General features: G+C 41.4%; 1 protein-coding gene across 1 annotated transcript in view; it reads right to left on the bottom strand.

Annotated features, from left to right (window-relative positions):
* Positions 1–17224, bottom strand: part of TTLL11 (tubulin tyrosine ligase-like family, member 11) — a gene marked incomplete at both ends in the record, with an annotated part of 39952 nt that overhangs the window by 19932 nt on the left and 2796 nt on the right. The window contains 5 exons of the mRNA XM_010134692.1: positions 2760–2878; positions 3409–3504; positions 3589–4164; positions 11684–11817; positions 13588–13684. Of these exons, the coding sequence (XP_010132994.1) occupies positions 2760–2878; positions 3409–3504; positions 3589–4164; positions 11684–11817; positions 13588–13684 (1022 nt within the window). The remainder of the gene's footprint in view (positions 1–2759; positions 2879–3408; positions 3505–3588; positions 4165–11683; positions 11818–13587; positions 13685–17224) is intronic.

Here is a 17224-nt window from a genome sequence, read left to right as displayed (position 1 = left end):
TCACTCAAATGCGAGTGAGACCAAGGGTCCTGACCGTGTTGCGTTTACAGCCTTGGATCAAACTGCACCCTGCAATGGCTTCCCTGTGTTTCCTCCGTGCCCCTGCTCTGCACAATGCTTTCAGTATGTTAAGTCTAAGCCCCTAGATTTCCACATCTGTTTTCACATCACTTTTCTCGCTCAAGGAGAAGAGCTCCCTCCTGATGATGCAGTGACCAGCTGGCTAATCTGGTACTGAAGGTCTCCACCAGAGCATAAAGTAAAACAGCTGAAAAAAAACATACACTGGAAAAACCACCACAATAATTCTGAAATCAGCAGCGACAGCTGTTCAGAACAGAAATCAAGATTACTGGCCATCACCACCCCTTGAATTCACTCTGTTGAAATGCTAGAATAAAGTCAGCTTTGTCTGATAACATTTAACAGATTAGCAGCGGAGTTTAAAATCCCCCCTTTCCAAGAAAACAGTTCAGCCACAAATGATTGTGTTTGTTCCAGCATGTCATCAGCCTGGATGACTGCAACGATCGACTCAAGCCGTAAAACCCACAAGAACAGTACTGCCATATGAACAAAAGCAAATAGTTCATATCTTCCATGTTATTTTATTAAATGTTTTAATTTCTTTATTATGAGTGAAGCTTGAGTTCCAAATGAAGGATGTCTAAGGAAAAGAGGACTAGTCTAGGAAGCAAAGTGAGGGCAAAAAATGGCTCTACATGCATTTTTAGCTGGATTTTTTTTTTTTTAAAGAAAAGTAAAAAAACCCACACAATGTGTACTTGATTCACTGCTGCCTTTAATTTCAGAAAGGGCCTCCCAGGCTCTACTCTAGCCAGACACACTCATCCTCTGCGTTACAGGATGGCTTGAAAACAGCCTAACAAAGTAACCCACAGAGCCACTTCCCGATTCTCCTTGAGAGGCTCCAACCACTGACATATGTCCTCCCCCTGCAGAGCAGGACGTGGCTCCAAATCCCTCTATTAATAGTTACTTGGAAACTCTGCTGTCATCAGACTTGGCTACAACTGCGCTAAGGCAGAGGATTTGGAAGCAGCGAGGAAATTAACGCAGCAGAGTGGGACATAACCTTTATGGGGATACCTACCGCCTTCAGGACCCTGATGTGTCAAGCACGTCTCCAGCATACAAGGTATTTGGGATTTGTCTGGCACGGCTTGGACGACATCAGGGAAAAGTGGGTGCTGTGCAGTACCTACCCTGCTCATCCCTCCCCAAAGCCTCCCATGTGCCCACGTCCCTTTCCGTTCTATTTTAATTCCATATGTTCTTCACACAAAGCCTTCCCTCATCTCCACAACTGAAGTGATTTCCTCAAATAAATAACATTAAACTTCCGCTTGCATTTACAGTTTCTGTTTAAACTTGTTACAGGCACAAAACATTAAGCACATACCTCAGTACTTAAATGGCCAGGACAAATTCCTGACACTAAGAAAAGATCACTGGTACTGTGGCACAAGAGCCACTGCGTGGATCCAAGAACATTCATTTGCACTGGTATCACTGTAGAATTTCAGTGACTAATTACTGGCAGTGCCAAGATAATTACGAGTGATTGGTGCATGTAAAGACTGGAACTGAGCTGGGAAAATTACGAGATATGTAGGGCACGATAAATTGATCTTACTCAACTTTTATTTCGATAATCTATGTCACATGAAAGAAGGAGGAAGAAATAATCAAAACTCCATAAAGATGAGGGAAAATTAAGCTAAAAAAAATTTCTGCGCTATTAATCTTTCCTGATAACGAAGTACTTTAGGATGACTTCTAAAACTCACTGTCATTTAGATGCTTCATTTATTTTAATCTGGGAGATAATTAGAGGGAAATCAAATCCATCTCCACAGCAGAATGTTTACCTGAGATGCAGTTCAGACTTCTCCGTATCTCCCCTGTGTGTTCGAATTCAGTGTTACAAGTATCGTCAAACCTTTACTTAGATTAATGTCCATTCCTTAATTAGCACCAAAACTAGAAGATACTATTTCTCTCAGCCTGATCCCACCAAAAGCATTTCTCTGCAAGCTGCTTCAGGCAGTGTCTCTCATTTCTAGATCATAGATTTCACTATGTTTATTATCACAGATCAAGGAAGCAATTTCTAAAGACAATATTCATACTTTCCAGCTCCAACGGGGTGATTAATTCAGAGTAATTTGTGCCTTTCAAGCAAATTAATACATAAATTTACATCTCATCGCTATTTTGAATAAAAAGGCCTCAAGTAAAAGTACAAATAAATAAACCTGAGTTACTAAATTTGCACCCGCTTTGAAACAAAGGTAAGATATCCCAGGGAACTGATAAAGCCTGATTCACCATCAGGTTTTGGACCTTTTCAAAAGTTCCTTGAACTAGAGCACTTGATGGCTCCTTCCACACTTCCACCTCTCCTGTAAGGAAGCAGTTCGTGAAGTGCTCAGGGCTGAGCTGTGAGAAAACCACTTGGTGGACTTGCTGCTACTGAACAGAAAGTCTAACAAATTGGTTTTTTCCCTGACCTTCCCCCGGCAGATCCACAAATCTGAGCGCTCATTTTATACCACGCCATCAATCAATATTCCGCGCGCTTTTTTGAAGGAGTTAACACTGTAGATGCAAAAGGAGTCAGATGGTTGGGAACCCAATGTCCTCAACAAACTAACATCACTGAGAAAAAATATTTCAATTTCATAAATATCGCACAAGGCACTGATGCAAAATCCAAAGGAAGCCACCACACTTACTGGATATCTTTTCTCTTTTTTTTCTGAGGGTCCACCAGACGAAGAGTGTCTCTGATAACAGCTACTTTCACTTCTTCATCAACAGGGCTTGGGACATTTTCAAACACTCCAGGAGAGAGCTTTACATTACAAAGGGATACAATTATTCAGCATGGAACGAAGGATTATTCCACATTTGCTTAAACTTCATGCATGTCATATGTTTTGAACACACAATGATAGATTACAAAATACTTCTTGAAGGATACACAAATGCCTTAACATTTCAGTATGATAGCACAATGATTTTTGGCAAGTTTCTCTAGAAAATTGAAATATTAAAAAAAAAGATTGTTGCCAATATTACAATTTATATTATGTATACAAACATGAAAAAAATTATTAGCAATCCCCTAAACACAATTAGGTCAGCTGCAGGGGGTGATGAATAAATGTATTTATGACAAAGATGATGGAGAGCTTCCCCAATTCCAATAAGTCATATTTCCAGTGTATAAGATTAGCAACGATTTCAAAGCAGAAAATTACAGAGAACCTTGGAGGGTTGGTATTAGCAGACAGCTTTCATCTTTCAAACAAGAAATAAAGACCCGAAAGCCAAACCTAAACAATTTTATTCCTCTATCACTATCAAGTCGAGAGGTCTTACCTCTTGCTCATGCTCTATTCTCATGCTGGGGTTTGCATTAACTTCGAGTAACATGGGCTTCAAGTTTTTCATCAGGAGGATGTCAAACCCTAAAATCTGAGCAGAACAAGCCGTGCGTTACTTCAGTTCTACTCACAGTGTTCTAGAGAATGCCGTGATCTGGCAGGAATTCCAACCTACCTGGAAGCAAGTTGGACCAGGCTTTCCTGCTGGTATGTCAGACTGATAGTAAACCTTCAGTTCTGGTGTCAGTGCAATTATTGTTTTAATCACCAGTGAAATTATATCAGACCACAGCTTTTTGACATCAGCCCCTCTGGAAGACAGTCTGCACAGAATGCTTGAAAAAGTCCTCTTGCTGCCAGTGTTCACACTGTCAGAATGGATGAAATTCCCACTATGGATATTTAATGAATAGTTGGTTAAGTGCATAAAAACCTGGTGCAAATTTTTTAGAGTGGGTTCTTGATAGGGCTCTGTACAAAATCTAGAAAGTCCATCTTTGGCTATATAAATCTCTAAGGGTTCTAAAGATTTCAGTAAGACATAAAGACGAATATCAAATTTCAGTTTGTCGACAAGTAGTGGTTTGCAAATATATTCCTGGACCACAGCAGGCCGGCTCTGGATGCTTCCTGTCAGTCTGATGTCACTTGGGTCTTTGATGAGGTAGATTCCATCCCCCTGGCAGCCGCCATCAGGTTTTACAATAAAAGTAGGCTTCCAGGATGGATCACTGTCTTTCATCATACGAACCTAGAAGGAAAAGAATCACACTGAAAGACGCTAACTGGGGGGGAAGAAGGGTTGTTACTATGAAAGGCAACAAATTCCATTCATAAACAAAAATAAATAAAAAACCAGGGTCACATCACTAGAGTAAACACCGTGCAGAAGAGGTAGTTGATAAACAGTGCTGACAAGCGCAAAGACAAAAAAAAAAGCATGAGTAGGGAATTACTAGTACAGAAGATAAAAGGCCATTTTATTTAACAAGCCATTGTATAAATTATTTTAGGGGCTTCTTTTTAATGTTAAGCACCAGTTTACAGAATGAAGTGCTGTTTAGCTCATGAGATCCATTTTATTAGACACTAACACACAGGAAACTGTAAAGTTACACTTTCCTGCTGCATTTTGAACAACGACTAAGACAATCGTTAACCTTATTTATGGAGGTATGCATGCCGAGGAACAGTACCAGAAGAAGGGGTTCCTAAATTACACCAGGATTCCCCCTGGGCCTGACACGCTGTGACTACCTTTCACCCAACCCACAAGAAACACAATTCTGTCAGTATGTCAACAACTCTTCTCAGTGGCTTTGACTTGTACCAGGAGGGTCTGTTTGTGGCACATGACAATTCAGGTGCTTTCTTTAAATGTACCTAGTGTGAAATCAGGGAAGGGAGGAAAGCTGGTGGAGCATGTGAAGGTGGTTTGTACCAGATGGAAACGCCTTGATGGATCTCGAAAGCACTCCATGCCGAGCCTATCGTCTCCTCAAGCTAGTGCAGATGCTCAGTCTGTGTCCAGAAGCTCAGCGCCACTGCGCTTGTTCCGCGTGAAGCACAGTGCGCTCTAGTGTACGAGCTCGCAAACAGCCGACACCAATGTCTATCAGCATCTTAATATAAAAAAATGCTTCAAAAAGGCACCACACAAGATACACTTCACTTCTTTCACAGAGAAACACTTCCAGATTGCAAATTTCTTAAGAAGTTACGTCAAATGCTCCTAACTGCTAACGAGTTAAATGAAAGGAATGATTCTGGAAAACATTTTTCCTTAAAGACACACACTGACAATTGAACTTACTGCATACAGGGTGACGGGAGATGCCCTCACTAGAAAGGAAATAGCGAGTAAGGAATTTTGACACTACTAACACTCAGTGAGCATGTGTATAAAGTTCAAGGCACAGAAACAGCAAGAAAAACAAGAAAAGAGGGGAAAAAATTTTTAAAAAGGAAAGGCTAGCAAAGCAGAACCATCCCGGATCAGTTCCTTTCCACTGGCTGTAGTGCCTTGCCATGGAAGACCTCCGTTTGTTAAAGCCAACTCCAGCTCTTTGTAAGGATATCACTGGAGGAGCCGTTTCTGTACTGTCCACAGCAGCATCAACCTCCATACTGGTGTATCCAGTTTTCGCGCTGCTTCAGAGGTCTCCACAAGCACAGTACAAGCCACTATACCCACACCCTGAGGGCTTTTCCACACTGTGCCCTGGATTTTGGGGGCATATAAGGGAAATGGTTTACCTTAAATAGAATTTATGGTAAAGGTGCTGGGGAAGGAGCTGTGGCTCATCAAAAACTCGCTGTCCTACAAAATCCCCGGTGTGTCCTTAGTAAGATGAAATGCGAAACATAAATTATAGAGAATTACAGAGGATTATACAGAGATGACTGCATCCTCACACAGAAAGCGAGAATAATAAAGAGGAAAACCGGAGTTCTAAAACTCAGGTCTAGATTCAAACATCTCAGATTCAAGAGGCAGCTGAATCTGGACTTCTTGCTCGGTCCCACTGTCATTTCTACGTACTGACATCAGCACTTCTGGGGCGTAAACAGGGCTTGGCACATAATACAGACAACAGCCTTCTCTAGAAACTAGCTTCTTGGAAGCACCAATAAACACCTTTGTATTTTTGCTTTTAACAAATTAATGAGAGTTACATAAAGAAGTGAAAATATAGAAGGGAAATATCCATTTTTCTTTCCTAAAGAAGCAGTTACTTTATCTGTGAGAAAATTAGACAATCTCACCTGGAACAGACTGTTAATAGCTGGCAGTCCAAAACAGGGTTATCATAATAATGTTTTGATCTTTAAACATGTTAAACTGATACATTCATTTAGCAGGGAATGGTTAGTTTGGAGGCTAATGTCATTCACAGCTGCATACAGCGAGTCAGCATTAAACGTGGCACCGATAACTAACCGCTGGATTCACATCTGCACTTTCATAAACAGCACATATTCACTCAAAACTCTCTCCCTCAAAAAAAAAAATCAATATAATTAGGGAATCTTTTTCCATCAGATAAAACAGCTACTACACCATCTAAATTGCCTGCAAGGGTCACATTCCCAAGAAGCAAACCTAAACTTTGCAAGCTTCAATGCATTTTGTTTGAGGACAAGGAAGATCAGGCAGACAGTAACTAGGTCACTGTAAGGGGCTGACAGAACTGCTGAACATCAACTCTTTCATGTTACGAATCTCCCACCGCCTAAATAATTTTTAGTTTACTTATTACTTGTATAGCAAAAGTAAGAACCACAGAGATTTGGATGCCTCGATTAGTAGAAGGGAAACTGAGATAGAAAGGAAGGATGTCAGGAAGGATTTAGAGTTATCTTAGATGAATTTTTAAAACTACTCATAAAATATGGCATATTTTACAACGTGCAGCAAGGCAAGAACATGAGCATGTTTAAGCCACTGAGTTGAGACGTTTCAGCCTTCAGAAGCACAGGAGGAAAAAAAGCAGCTACCAGAGGTGCAGGCTGAAGACCCAGGTGCTGCCTCTCCCAGTCCCACCAGCAGTGCTCCCTGCCCTCGGAAGCTGTTTGGGCAGTGTGAATGCAGTGATCCAACCAGCACACATCAGGAACAAAAAGAAAGTCCAAGACAAGTGCTATTAATTGGCAACAGGTTTGGAGGTCAAAGACTGAGCAAGCAGTGGAAAATGAACTGCCACATACCCTCCTGGACAGCCCTTTAAGGTCACTCAGGACCTGAGTGAGGAAGTCCCTCTTCAGCTTCCCCAGCTCTATCGCTGTTCTCTGTGAGTAGATAAAGTCCCTAGGGGTGTAAATATAGTAACAATGAATCCACAAATACTTAGAAGAAATTGTTAGAGCAGAAATTGTAATTTATCAAAATGCAACATAAAATCCAGGTTTCAAAGAATAGATGTTGAAGAACTGTAGCTCATGAAACTCCTACCAGCACGGGCACAGTGGGCCCTAACAAAGAATGCAGCTGGAGAAAACACTGGACGCAGGCTAACATGTTTATCAGCTAACCAGTTTATCAGTGGGATTCAGAAGAATAAGCTCTCTTCTTTTCAAAAAGGAGGGATGTCACAGTATGGATCACTCTTCTCCTGCACTCACACGTTTTACAGCACCAGACCTGCAGCTGCTATTTCTCACCGTTCAGCCAGCCACATGCTGAACGAAGTCTATGAGCTGGTGTTCCTCAGGTCTGTGGCTCATCTGCAATAGCTGGAGGGTGACTTTAAGAAGCCCGAGGATAGAAGCTAAGGAAAGAAAAACAACCAGCTGCCACCATCAGCCCTGGCACTGCGCAGTGAAAGAGAAAGAGCTAGCACACAGGAAAGGCTGAGCTCAGGTCAGATCATCCCCATTTTCAGACAGCAGCCTCTGCTGTGACTGCATCAGCCTGCTGACCCAGATGAGGGGCACAGCTCTGCTAGCGGCATCGTTCCCAAAGCCTGATGGGATTCTGGCTCCGTCCTGTCCGGTCATTTCTTTCACTGAGAGTCACCCTGCTAAAAGCCTTCCTAACCACTACACCAGAAATTCCAGAGTAATTATTTAGCCTGGGATTTTTCTTGTGGACAAGTGTCACACTAGCTCATTGGAAGATCCTTCTTCAAAACAGGTCACTTTGCGGGATAAAACACCACAGTGGAGATCAGGCTTATATAAACTGCGTGTGGATAAAGAGGTGCAAGTGGATCAGCAGGCCTATATATGCAAAGAAGGAAAGCAGGATTTACACCCTTGTCTTTTTACCAGTACAGAATAATCTTTCCCTGACGTGACACTACACTGCATGCTAGAGGAGTTTTGCTGGTTCACCATTGTTAAAATCAGGATGACAGGAAGATAGATACTTGGTTAATCTTAAACCTTCATGACTAAACATACCCTGCTATAACTCCGGTTTATGTACAAAGTGCAAACCATGGTCTACTATGGCAGGAAGTAATAAAGAACCTCTCTGAAGCCAGCTGGAGCAATCTGCCTCCCGTTCCCAGCCTGTTGTTCATGCCTCAGGCTACTTCTGCTCTGCTGTAACAGCACCTTTTCAAAAAAGGGAATGTTTTTACTGTTAAAGATGCAACAGCAATCTGCTTTTGAAGTTCTGCATTTTAACGATCATTGCTGTCATAGATCTCACACTTAACTCCTTCCATTTAGCTGGAACAGAAATAATATTCTCCACCATTTCCTACTCCATTTCTTGATGGACATTACTCAAGCCTTCTAGTCCATCAAAACTTACACGTGGCAGATAAAGATACACTGGTGGGAAAATGGGGAACAGTAATCCAGAGTCAGTCTGGTGTTCAGCAGATTGACTATCTTGAAGAAAGCAGATCGTTGCCTGATCTTCAAGGAAATGCCTGACAGTCGTCTTTGAATTCTTCACAATACCCTCAATTGCGTTCTTTCAAATTCTCATTATGAGGTGGCTTGTCCAGACTTAGAAAATCCAGTCATGTACGAAAATTAGTTCATAGGAAATGAGATATTTCTGTGTACTTAACTTGACAGAAGCAAATTACTTTTAAAAACATGTTAACCACTGACAGTCAACAGCAAGAGGAGAGTATGATGTCTAATGGTATGAAAATCTGACCCAGTTGCAGGTGTGCCTTTCATGAGGAAACACAGGCTGAATTAATATAGTGTTCTGAAAAAATGCATAATGTGGGCTATAAGATTTGACAGCAGAAAGACTACAATATTCATGTCTATGCCTAAGAGGTATCCAAAAGCTGAAAACCTGATTAAAACCACCAAAAATATGCTGTGCTAAAAATTAGACAGTCCAAATTAGATTCTTATTAAAAATTAATCGTACTAGGCCTATTCATCACCCTCACAGACAACACGAAGAAGGCAGTATGAGAGCAATCAGGGTCCTGGTTTGAATTCCCAACTAGTTAATTTTCAGAAACTGGAATTTCCGATTAGAAACACGTTCTTAGCACACATATTCCAAATGATTCTTCTCTATTAGTGTAGGGGTGATTACTATAGCCCTGAGAGATTTGCTTATCTATAATTCATCTTCTGTTACAGTGACATGTTAGTACAAAGTGGTTTAGGACGTAAAAAAAAAATAGGTGAACATTGAAAATAGCTAAATATATATTTACTTAGTAAGATGAACTTGTAAGCCCTTGTTAAAAATGCCTGTCACCATTTCAGTACAAATGGCACTAAGGGAACCACTGTTTTGTTGGTATTTCCCAAGATGAAGCTCATACACAACAAACTCAAGAGTGCAGCTTTCTCATCGACTATTGGCCTTTAAAGCACAGAAAATTAATATATTAGTTGTAGTGTTTTCTACCTGGATTTAGGTATAGGTAGAGCAAAGGGGGAAAAGCTGGCAGCATTTGACTTGGGTATTGACACAAACGCACAGTAAAAGTTCACAATCACGTCTACAGCAGTGAGACACAGTAAAACATTTGAGAGAGAAATTGTTTGGCAATGTTGTAGTGCCTCAGGAGGAGGCAGCGAGATCTAAAGTCTTGGGGAGTTTCTTTCTTCAGGAGTCATTTCAGTTACAGGCAAAACCTCACAGATGTTCATCTCTCAGTCCAGCCCTTTGTGACAAATCCCTGTACACGAACAGCACCAAACCATCTCTTCATATCTAACCTACACTGACACAGAACTGATGACTTTGGTAATTAATTATGATCTAAATGACTTGGATACTGGTAACAGAGAAGGTGCAGCAACACAAGTTTCAACAGAACCCCTCTAGAGCGATGTAGTTAGTAGCTGCAGCCCATGACAATATAGCTTTACTTCCAGAGGTCCCAGAGGTGGCCAAGTCCTCTTTTGCTCAGATAAACGTACACGTGGCATTCTCGTACGCAGGGTATGCCCATCCCTACAGGGGCACGGCTAACACGCAGGCACCAACAATGCTCTCTTGTCCTTGTTTGTGAATAAGCTCAAAATTTGGCCTCAGAGCCGAGATTTTCACCAGCATTAAAGACCCTTGGTTGTAAAGCAAACAAAACCACACGCGAGCAAATAAACAGCAGAAGACTGGGCAGCTCCTACTGAGAACTCATCAAACTGCAAGTGAAAAGTGTTCCGAACCATTGCTGGTTCACAGGAGGATTGGAAATTTTTGGTTTGCATTTTTTCTTGTTTTGGAGGGGTTACATTACAAAGTTGTGTTAAGTAGAACATAAACTTTTACAACATAAAATATAATGTTTGATAACAAGAACTATGCTTTTCTCAAACACAGATGGAAGAACATATGCAAAGGAAACTCCTAGGAGTGTGTTACTGGACATCTGTTGTTCTTGGAACAAAACCCACATCGTTTTCACTCCAGTTCAGCCACAGAAAAGTATTTATTTGCAGTGCCACCTGCTGACAGCAAGCGGGTCTGTGCTGTACCCTGATGTACAGACCACACTGCTACACTGCTCAGTCAGTCGGCGCCTGGTACCCGAGACAGGCACCATTCCCAGAAGAGCCATCGCTAAAACCCCAGGGCGCCATTCTGAAAGTTCATTTCCAAGTTATTTGCACTTATCTGCCTGTCATTGCTAAACTGATTGGACAATTTACGCTCCTTTTACAAACTGTTGTTACACCTGAAGCAATAAAGCTGAAGTACCATAGGGACTTCATTCATTTTGACTGTTACCAGCAGTGCCACAGCAGTGACGCAGCACGCTTTAGGAGCGTACAGTAAGAGATGTTAATGGATTTAACTAGATTGTGGATATGGTACTTAGCTAAAAAGTAACACACAGTAGAGAAGTCTATTAAAGTCCTAAAGTCCATACCTTTTTCGCTCCCTTTCCCAAGCAGAGGATACTGCAGAATACAAGAATGCACTGGGTAAATCAGACAGGGTTAAAACAAACACATACAATATTTTTCAATATATTCATAATAACAGAACCAAACACTAACACACAGCATAGCTTTAAAAAAAAAAAAATGGCAAAAGAATGGCCTTTTATTACATTCTGAATATTTAAGCAAAGCAACAGTCCAACAAGAGATTCAAACAAATGACTACTCAGGATGACATGAGCACAATTGTTTGTAAGGTTATTCCAGAACATAACAAACAAAAGCAGATCAGACTCAGCCTGATCTCAGGCAAATTCAAAAAGGTGCCATCCACAGCACCCGAGTGTGATTTGAAACTATCTGCCTGGTAGGTATAGAAAACCCCTAAAGAATGAAATGGCCAACAATACCCAACAAGTTATACTACTATGAGAGTAAAAGGGATCTACCTCAGCCACGAAGAGGGGAAGTTCTTCTGGCAGAATCCAGGATCGAGGATAGAAGTTATACTCAAGAGGAAACAGATCCTGCATCGTTCGCACTGCTCGACTCAGTGTAATTTTACGTACCATCTCTGTCATCCCTGGAAAAGAACAGACAGTTCTAGAAGTGAAAAATCCACACTGAAGTTTTATTCTAGAAGTAAACTGTTGTTGTTACTCACCCTACTGGTAGGCACTCTAGTCATTGCTTTCGATAAAGCTGAAAACCTTTAAAAATTTACAAACTGAGAAAATAGCCTTCCCCTTCCACATTTCATATTGTCTAAATGACTGTATCATATCAGAAAAAAAATTCACTCCAAAAATACAGCTCAGAATAACAGAAGGAAAGTTTCAGTTGAATAGTAACTACTGACTCTGCCATAACCCAGAATGATTGCCCTAGCCTGATATCCTTCCAGGAATAGGTAAAAATGCCATTTAAATATAATCAAGTACTTTGTGGTTACTTTGCATTTGTTTAAGTAACTATGTCAGAAAGAACAGGTTATTTTGTGAGCAGCCAAACTTAGCTGCTCTCCTGCAGCTTTGACCCTCACACTGGGACCACGCCATTGCCAGATCCATGGCAGCTCTGGTAGAAGCTCTTCCCGAGGTCGGGGCATTCAGGGTTACTCCCGTGTTGTTTATGCGCTTTCAGGTCCATGCTGCAGCTTCTTGCTCAGTGAGAACATCATCTGTGGGCTGCTTTGCTACACAGCCAGCAAAGTTCACCCATACCTACAAGAACTCAGTGGTGTGCGACTGCCCAGCGAACCCCCACCCAGCGCGGTTAGTTTTGGCCAGGAGGTTCCAGAGGTACGAGGAGGACAGAAAGTGACACAGATTCGCTGGAGTCATTTCCATCGGGAACATGCCCAGAAGGGTACTTGTATGGAAAAGTTGCTCAGTCTTTGGGAGGACCAACCCTTCCAGATTCTCAGAATCTCTCACAAGTAATGAAGAGAAGCATCAAGACCTCTTCTTCAAGAGAAAGAATTTAGTAAAACCCAGCATGGTTTAGGGCAATGTTCCTGGAACTCAGGTCTAGCTCTGAAGGACTCTGGTTTTGACTACGGGGCAGGCCACCTGCTCACCACCTGGAAACCGGAATACAGAGAGGGCAACACTCAGCCAACACAGCTGAAACCACCAGACAACCACACCTTCGATACCGAGTGTGAGCTTCCTACAGCCAGAGAAAGTCAGGGTAAATAAAGCATAAAGTTCAATATCTGAGGGCTCTTATTCTCATGGCATACTAAGAGCAGCAATAAATCTGAAGTAAAGGGCTAAGATAAGTCAATACCTAAGCTCTTAGCTCTTATTTAGAGAGATCTCAACAGGGATTAAACGAGGAAAAAGGGAGCTTAAAAAAGTAGAAGAGTCATCATAAGATGAGAGCTGACATGAACTCTTCAATATTAAAAAATCCATTTGAGCAACTCTGCTGTGAGGTTCTCCCTGAGACAGGCCAGAGTACAAAACAAAACAGATTTTTCCACTTTGAGTCAAAATGAAGTCCAAAGATACAGCACTGCTCTCAAAGCTAGATAACATACAATAACCACACACTTCACTGAAATTACAGCCTAACGCTCCCATTTTTCCTGACTTCATACATATGAAGTATTCTTTTCATCAAAAACACCTCTCCAAAACAAATTTCAGTTCAGAAATTGTCTGAGACGCTCGTTCTGATATTCTTATCCCCTTAGAAGAAATCACCTACAAGAACAATAACGAACTAAAAATACAATCAGCTGATTAGGCACATAATTCACATTAAAAAAACACCAGCAAAATGCAGAAACAGTTAAAATAATCAAGTTTTAAAGCATTTGTTTAAGCTAAAAACAGAAGTAAGGTACCTGGAAACTTGTTGACTTGACCTGAGAATATATCATTATCGTGAAAGGAGACCCCATGCCAATAGATATCGCAGGGCAGGCGCCTGCCGAAAGGGAACTGGAAAAGAGACAGGAGACAGTTGTGAAGCACCTGGCAACACCCATGCGGTCCTTCCTTTTCCAAACGCTTATACTAAGCACCAACCATTCAGGAATGGTCTTCCGAGTGCCAAAACAAACATGTTCCACGTTTTGGTTGCAAAACTAAGACTATTTTGAGCAGTTCAAGGCTCTAAAGTTCCAGATGTTAACAAACAGCTAATACGGATGACTGGGAGGCATGTTCCTTACTGAGAAACTCCGAGCTTGTTATCAACCACAGTTAAAGCGTGACTCACTTGTCATTTAAAATACTATTACAGGGAATAAATATAATTTAATTACTCGTTTGTTGAGCACATATTTCAACCACCAAGGACTAAGGCAATTTTTTCAACAATATTAAGTATTCCAACAACTTAAGAGCTTCTTTTCCCAGTCACACAAGTTTTCACCATCAACTGGATGACTGTAGAGTTTCCTATTACCAAAAAGTCAATTTGGGACGGTCTGAAGAGCTCTGGAACAGTGCTGCCGTTACCGACAGCCGCAGTTCCTAACAGTACTACAATGGTTTTAAAAAAGCAACTACCATAAGAACAGTAAGAACAAAAGCCCCAGGAATTAGCATCATCAACAATCCAAAGCAAAAAAAAAAAAAAAAACAACCTGTTAAAAATCAAACGTTTGTAACTATCTTATAATAACAGTAAATAATTAGTTTGGGGTAAAAAAAAGGGTGCTCTCATTCCCCACACTCGGACACAGCCCCTTTCATCGACCCAAGAAACCACCTTATCTGCCACTCCACATTGATGCCATTAAGCACTACACAGAATGCATTCACAGGAATCCCTTCTATTCTAGGTTACATCTTTTTCAAACAAATATGCTGTTTTTCTGACCACAGCATCTTTAGGACACACTTGTATGAAGCATCTACCACCCTCATCACCCAGTGACGTCAGTATCATTTGCAAGAACCAGAGTATTTTGGAGGAACAACTGGTACTTTACTCCAAATGTAATTTTTTTGGCTTTAAAACATTTCTTCAAGCACTAGAGTTTGGGTTGGTTTTCTTACAATATGACAGAAAAAAAAAATCTCATAAAGCTTTTGAGTGAATTACTTTATTTGCCACTTTAATTAAAATTCCAGTTTCCTCAGTAAATAGCCTTGAAAAATTAATTTTAAATGCTAATTGAGCAATGCATCCTTCCTGTTTCCTCACTTGTAGGGATGAGGTATCCAATTTAACAGAGCCAGTGGATTCTTCACTTATTTCATTATAATTCAGCCTGTAAAACCTGGTTTTGTACAAGTGAAAATTAATTCTGTTAGGCTCTGAAAGACAATCAGTGGCCTTAACCTCTCTCTACCGGTATATCCAGAATACAGATGCGGTATTAGGTCTCAGAGCGCCCTTCCTGCTAAATCTGAACAATTTATTTATTTATTTAATGAAATCAAAATGAAAGGAATGAAATTTGCATTTATATAACACCTTTCATCTACAGAGGATATGGAAGCGCTTTACGAAACCACACAGAAATCCTTTCCCCACAGATGAAGGGCGAGCATCTCCGGACTGGAAAATGGAAGCGCTGCAGCCCCACACCAGTGACTGGGGCAGCACAGCACCCTCCCTGCTGCTGACAAACCAGGATTATTTGGATTCATCCAACAATGGGATCAAACTCACCTCCTCCATGAGGTGGGAAGATTTCTTTATCGCCCACGCTGTATTTTTACGTAAGAGTAGCGTTTGGGAAGGAACAGGCAAGTTTGATCTCTTGGCTTCCTCCAGTAGCGCCAGGTAGATATTAATAAATCATAGTCAGGTACAAGCAGCCTTTCTGCCAGCTCCTGGTGCAGGGGACTAGCTAAAAACAAACATGGGTGCGTGAAGTAGCCCCCTATTCTCATAATAACTCCTGTCCACAGCTACGCGGTGCCAGCCAGAATCGCCTCAGCTCTGCAGTCCCTGGTGCCGAAACCAAGGTGCCCATGGCCCGGGGACTGGGAGCTGACAGCCGAAGCAGGACAGGAGCTGTACACGGGACTGGAGCCATCCTCGCTGCCGTGTGCTCATTCTGTGCCAAAACTCTGAGAGACTGGTCCTAGGATCAGTCACCACTAACAACTTCCAGGTTGCATCCAATTTACTAACTCTTCCAACAGTTTATTTAAAATCTTTTTTTATTCAGAGTTGGGACGCATTTGTCAGAACAAATAAACGAGGAGCCACAAACTGGAATTGTTTCCTCATCTTTGACGCAATTAATAATCCATTAGAGTCAAATCTGTCTGACAGGTCATTTCTACCTTTTGATTAGAAGCCAATAATTTAAATCCTCTCACGGGTCACATCAGTCTGTTCCATCATGTTTAATGACAAGGTAAATGACTCTTGTCTTCCAGTCAGCTTTTCCCAGCATAAAATTTCAAACTACTTCTACGCCTTCACGCAGCTACTGCACAGCAAGACAAATGAAATGCTTAACACTGGGTTATTTGCTGCCCAAGACATCTGCTTCTTCCATTTTGCTGGTAATTGAAAGCTAGCCAAAGAAATAATTTATTAAGTGATGAATAAACTCAGGATGCGAGCTCAATTTGTGCCTGTTATTTCATTTGGCATATCATGTTCATTTAAAGAATCTGCCACACTAAATCAGAGTCCAGCCCAGTGATGGAAGTAATTGCTTTGCCGGCACGTACATCAAAAAGCTGCACTGCTTTTTCAAAAGGTCCACCCCCGTGCATCACCCCAGACAGGGCTATCACAGTTGAGAATTTAATTTACTCAAAATTCACACAGCTGATAAAAAAAAGGGGGGGTTGTTTCTGTCTTTTGCTTCTCATAACAGAATCTCAATAGTCAAACTGCTTGCTCTCAGACTCTTCCACCTCCTCCTTGTGTATCAGTGCCACAGAACAAACTGCTCACCAGTATTAGCCATGTTTAGAGTATTCATCCTTCTTTTTGTCTTGTAATGGCATTTACCATTTGCTAAAACGAACTACTGCCATGTGGACAACCCTGTAATCACACAGTGCGTTATGTCTTCTACAAATCATCAGGGAGCATACTGCAGTCACAGACCATTAGTGAAGCCGAGCTCCTCCAACTCATCAGGGTAACCACAGCAAGGAGATTTCAGAGCCTACCACTGAAATGCAAATGACAAACCAACGCCAAAGCCTCGATGACACGGTAATAATGCCATCCATTAGACAGAAAAAGTTACCCATAAAAAGGGGCCACTTTAAAAAGCTTGTTCTGATGTCTCCTGCCCAACACATCCAGCAGCAGAGAGAACAGAAACAAAACAAAAGCAGCGACGGGAAAAATGGAGGAGTGCTGAAGGAGAAGGATCAAACACATTAAATCAAAGCCCAAGGTGCAATCACCCTGAAAAGTGCCAGACAAGGGATGACAGTAGAATACCTGCCCCTGAAACATCAGTATTTCAAATATATGCACTTCATTACTACTACTAAGATTTTTTTTTACATTATTTTTATGGATCCTACAAGAAACATCTGTGTTCCCTC

Source organism: Buceros rhinoceros, unplaced genomic scaffold (assembly GCF_000710305.1).
Source record: "Buceros rhinoceros silvestris isolate BGI_N320 unplaced genomic scaffold, ASM71030v1 scaffold21544, whole genome shotgun sequence".
In the NCBI taxonomy this organism is placed as follows: domain Eukaryota; kingdom Metazoa; phylum Chordata; class Aves; order Bucerotiformes; family Bucerotidae; genus Buceros; species Buceros rhinoceros.
This window is presented reverse-complemented; position numbering and strand designations above follow the sequence as displayed.